At 35.6% G+C, this 4,338-nt stretch overlaps 2 protein-coding genes across 2 annotated transcripts in view; both read right to left on the bottom strand.

Annotated features, from left to right (window-relative positions):
• On the bottom strand, window positions 286-1,967 carry LOC104772290 (O-acyltransferase WSD1-like). Its single transcript, XM_019242098.1, has 5 exons — window positions 1,706-1,967; window positions 1,397-1,591; window positions 1,097-1,306; window positions 884-1,021; window positions 286-783 (listed from the first exon to the last, which is right to left on the bottom strand). Exons 1-5 carry the CDS (start codon window positions 1,883-1,885, stop codon window positions 628-630), a joined length of 879 nt encoding a protein of 292 aa, XP_019097643.1. The 5' UTR covers window positions 1,886-1,967; the 3' UTR covers window positions 286-627.
• The window catches only part of LOC104769909 (O-acyltransferase WSD1-like), a gene marked incomplete in the record, with an annotated part of 5,319 nt that continues 3,242 nt past the window's right edge, over window positions 2,262-4,338 (bottom strand). The window contains 5 exon segments of the mRNA XM_010494227.2: window positions 2,262-2,743; window positions 2,844-2,981; window positions 3,468-3,677; window positions 3,768-3,962; window positions 4,077-4,338. Of these exon segments, the coding sequence (XP_010492529.1) occupies window positions 2,588-2,743; window positions 2,844-2,981; window positions 3,468-3,677; window positions 3,768-3,962; window positions 4,077-4,338 (961 nt within the window).

Below are 4,338 nucleotides of genomic sequence, written 5' to 3'. Positions count from 1 at the left end.
TGATTATATATGAGAATAATGAACTGTTTTTGTTTAAAAGCATGGCCGAGAAAAAGGGATCGTGGAATAGTGCCTCGGTGGAACAGTTAAATATTGTCCCTATTGTTTCTAAGCCCAGTTTTTTTTTTCTTCGCCCTTTCTTCAAAATTATTAGTTTTGCTTACTTTTCTACACGATCTTTAATTTGTTTTAGGATTGTTTTATAATTAAAATTTGAAACAGAAATCCACGTGGCAAAATTTTATTGGACAGATGACTTGTACTTTATAGTATAAAGGATTGTGGTTGAAAGGAAAGATGATTAATTTCCAACTAATAGCGCTATTTTTTTTATTTTATATCCAAAATATTCAGCTAGGGAATTGTATTGTGTGGGTTGCAGAAACTAGTAACGTGAGGTTTTAACTTCTTAAGACACGACATTTGAGTTTAGCTTTGAGTTTTCTTCAACCTTAAAACCTCTCAACTAGCTTTAGACCATATTTGAGAATGCTAAACAGAGCGAAGAATTAAAATAGCATGAGAAAGAGATGCGATAACAGTGTAGATGAAGCAAAGGAATGACCAATGCAGGACTTAAAACGAGGAGCAAACACAAGGTTTGAATGAGTTGAGGCCTCATGGGCCTTAGAGTAACCTTCTTTCCCAAAGAACAGCTTTCATTGTTTTTAGTGATTTTTCCATATCATCACAAATCTTGTGAGGATCTGGTATTACAGTAGGATCAACCCCTATCGTGATTGTCACTTCCCCCGCATAACTTGTGTAATGTATCAACGATGCCTATCGAACACAAAAACAAGAAACAATCAATCAAAAAGAAAAGCTAATTACGATTTAAATTAAATTACGCAACAACACACAAAAAATAAAAAAGACGTACCTGTGAGTGTCCATAAGAGCTTGGAGAAATGTAAGCGATGGGATGGCCACGGAAACTGATTTCTTCCATAGGGCCCATAACGTTTGACACACATGTCGTTATGTTCTTCAAGTGTTGATTGAATGCTAATGATGCTGCCTATAGTGACAGGAGTGAGTTAATATGTACTGCCCATATAAATATGCAGATTACACAATCTCAAATTTATTTTACCTTAGCTCCTAACACTTTTAGGATGATTTTGATAAAAAAATACGCTAGAGCAGCTTGATAAGAGTGCTTCTTTCGAGCCATAATAGCTTTGGATTTTTCTAGATAAACCAATGGATCGGTTTCTAAACCAATCGATAACGGCAAGATAAGAAAACTGAAGTAGTTTCCCCACCTGCATTTTGAATCCTTCACCATCATTTCTGCCAAAGGCTTTATGCATAAGAAGTATTATAAATTAAATATTGTTTGTTGAGAATTAAAGAATTATAAATTATAAGATTTGAGGAGTATGTTTCTAACCTTGAACCCGATGTCTGACCTTAGATTTACTGTACAACCTGCACGAAACCGTATACCATCTGGAAGATATGAAGTCAATAATGATCCATCCTCCAGCTCATCATTCTTGTCTTGTTCTTGGGAAACAAGATATTGTCGGTTCATATAGCTAGAAAGAGCAGCTTGTGTAATTCCGAGTAGAACATCGTTGATAGTCTAATGACAACATATGCAATAGAAAGCACAGTAATAAAAAAGCACAGATCTATTAAGTAAGGTAAGAGAAATTAAAATCCTCAACAGAGTTATGAACATAAATCGCAACGTTACCATGTTCATAGCATTCTTGATAAGTTTAATGTCATCCAGAGAGATAGTTCGGTGATAAAATCTCCTTGGATTTCTCCTGACATTCGCATTGCCTTTCAGTGGCGTCATTGTATCCTTCAAAAACAACACCGTCGCAGCAAGCAAGAACACATCTACGATTGTATTCCAAAGCAGTCTCATTGTAGAACCAATGGTGAATATTACCCTTACGAACCAGCCAGTTTTCTCAAGGCTATGCGGCACTGTGGTTCGCCGTTTCACCNTATGAGAATAATGAACTGTTTTTGTTTAAAAGCATGGCCGAGAAAAAGGGATCGTGGAATAGTGCCTCGGTGGAACAGTTAAATATTGTCCCTATTGTTTCTAAGCCCAGTTTTTTTTTTCTTCGCCCTTTCTTCAAAATTATTAGTTTTGCTTACTTTTCTACACGATCTTTAATTTGTTTTAGGATTGTTTTATAATTAAAATTTGAAACAGAAATCCACGTGGCAAAATTTTATTGGACAGATGACTTGTACTTTATAGTATAAAGGATTGTGGTTGAAAGGAAAGATGATTAATTTCCAACTAATAGCGCTATTTTTTTTATTTTATATCCAAAATATTCAGCTAGGGAATTGTATTGTGTGGGTTGCAGAAACTAGTAACGTGAGGTTTTAACTTCTTAAGACACGACATTTGAGTTTAGCTTTGAGTTTTCTTCAACCTTAAAACCTCTCAACTAGCTTTAGACCATATTTGAGAATGCTAAACAGAGCGAAGAATTAAAATAGCATGAGAAAGAGATGCGATAACAGTGTAGATGAAGCAAAGGAATGACCAATGCAGGACTTAAAACGAGGAGCAAACACAAGGTTTGAATGAGTTGAGGCCTCATGGGCCTTAGAGTAACCTTCTTTCCCAAAGAACAGCTTTCATTGTTTTTAGTGATTTTTCCATATCATCACAAATCTTGTGAGGATCTGGTATTACAGTAGGATCAACCCCTATCGTGATTGTCACTTCCCCCGCATAACTTGTGTAATGTATCAACGATGCCTATCGAACACAAAAACAAGAAACAATCAATCAAAAAGAAAAGCTAATTACGATTTAAATTAAATTACGCAACAACACACAAAAAATAAAAAAGACGTACCTGTGAGTGTCCATAAGAGCTTGGAGAAATGTAAGCGATGGGATGGCCACGGAAACTGATTTCTTCCATAGGGCCCATAACGTTTGACACACATGTCGTTATGTTCTTCAAGTGTTGATTGAATGCTAATGATGCTGCCTATAGTGACAGGAGTGAGTTAATATGTACTGCCCATATAAATATGCAGATTACACAATCTCAAATTTATTTTACCTTAGCTCCNAAAATATCAAGTACATTGAGATCATGTAAATTAATCATCAAACATATCATTATTTTTCTTTCTTTTTCTATAAGTATCAAATCATTTAAAAGAAATTTTTTTATATAAAAAAAAATTCTAGATCAGGTCATGTTTGAATACAACATTTACAAGTGATCGAGAATAACTACGTATAAGTGGGTACCAGTTTGCTTGAGAAACGAGGATACTTGTAGACATTATGCCTCAATGCATCAAGAACAACGTCAGGATTAATTTTGGTTTTGAAACCAATGTTGACGATGGGACATATGTCTATGTCTGGCGACTGGAATACTCGCGCCATCGGGNAGTGACAGGAGTGAGTTAATATGTACTGCCCATATAAATATGCAGATTACACAATCTCAAATTTATTTTACCTTAGCTCCTAACACTTTTAGGATGATTTTGATAAAAAAATACGCTAGAGCAGCTTGATAAGAGTGCTTCTTTCGAGCCATAATAGCTTTGGATTTTTCTAGATAAACCAATGGATCGGTTTCTAAACCAATCGATAACGGCAAGATAAGAAAACTGAAGTAGTTTCCCCACCTGCATTTTGAATCCTTCACCATCATTTCTGCCAAAGGCTTTATGCATAAGAAGTATTATAAATTAAATATTGTTTGTTGAGAATTAAAGAATTATAAATTATAAGATTTGAGGAGTATGTTTCTAACCTTGAACCCGATGTCTGACCTTAGATTTACTGTACAACCTGCACGAAACCGTATACCATCTGGAAGATATGAAGTCAATAATGATCCATCCTCCAGCTCATCATTCTTGTCTTGTTCTTGGGAAACAAGATATTGTCGGTTCATATAGCTAGAAAGAGCAGCTTGTGTAATTCCGAGTAGAACATCGTTGATAGTCTAATGACAACATATGCAATAGAAAGCACAGTAATAAAAAAGCACAGATCTATTAAGTAAGGTAAGAGAAATTAAAATCCTCAACAGAGTTATGAACATAAATCGCAACGTTACCATGTTCATAGCATTCTTGATAAGTTTAATGTCATCCAGAGAGATAGTTCGGTGATAAAATCTCCTTGGATTTCTCCTGACATTCGCATTGCCTTTCAGTGGCGTCATTGTATCCTTCAAAAACAACACCGTCGCAGCAAGCAAGAACACATCTACGATTGTATTCCAAAGCAGTCTCATTGTAGAACCAATGGTGAATATTACCCTTACGAACCAGCCAGTTTTCTCAAGGCTATGCGGCACTGTGGTTCGCCGTTTCACC

The sequence above is a fragment of the Camelina sativa genome, chromosome 20 (genome assembly GCF_000633955.1).
Source record: "Camelina sativa cultivar DH55 chromosome 20, Cs, whole genome shotgun sequence".
In the NCBI taxonomy this organism is placed as follows: domain Eukaryota; kingdom Viridiplantae; phylum Streptophyta; class Magnoliopsida; order Brassicales; family Brassicaceae; genus Camelina; species Camelina sativa.
This window is presented reverse-complemented; position numbering and strand designations above follow the sequence as displayed.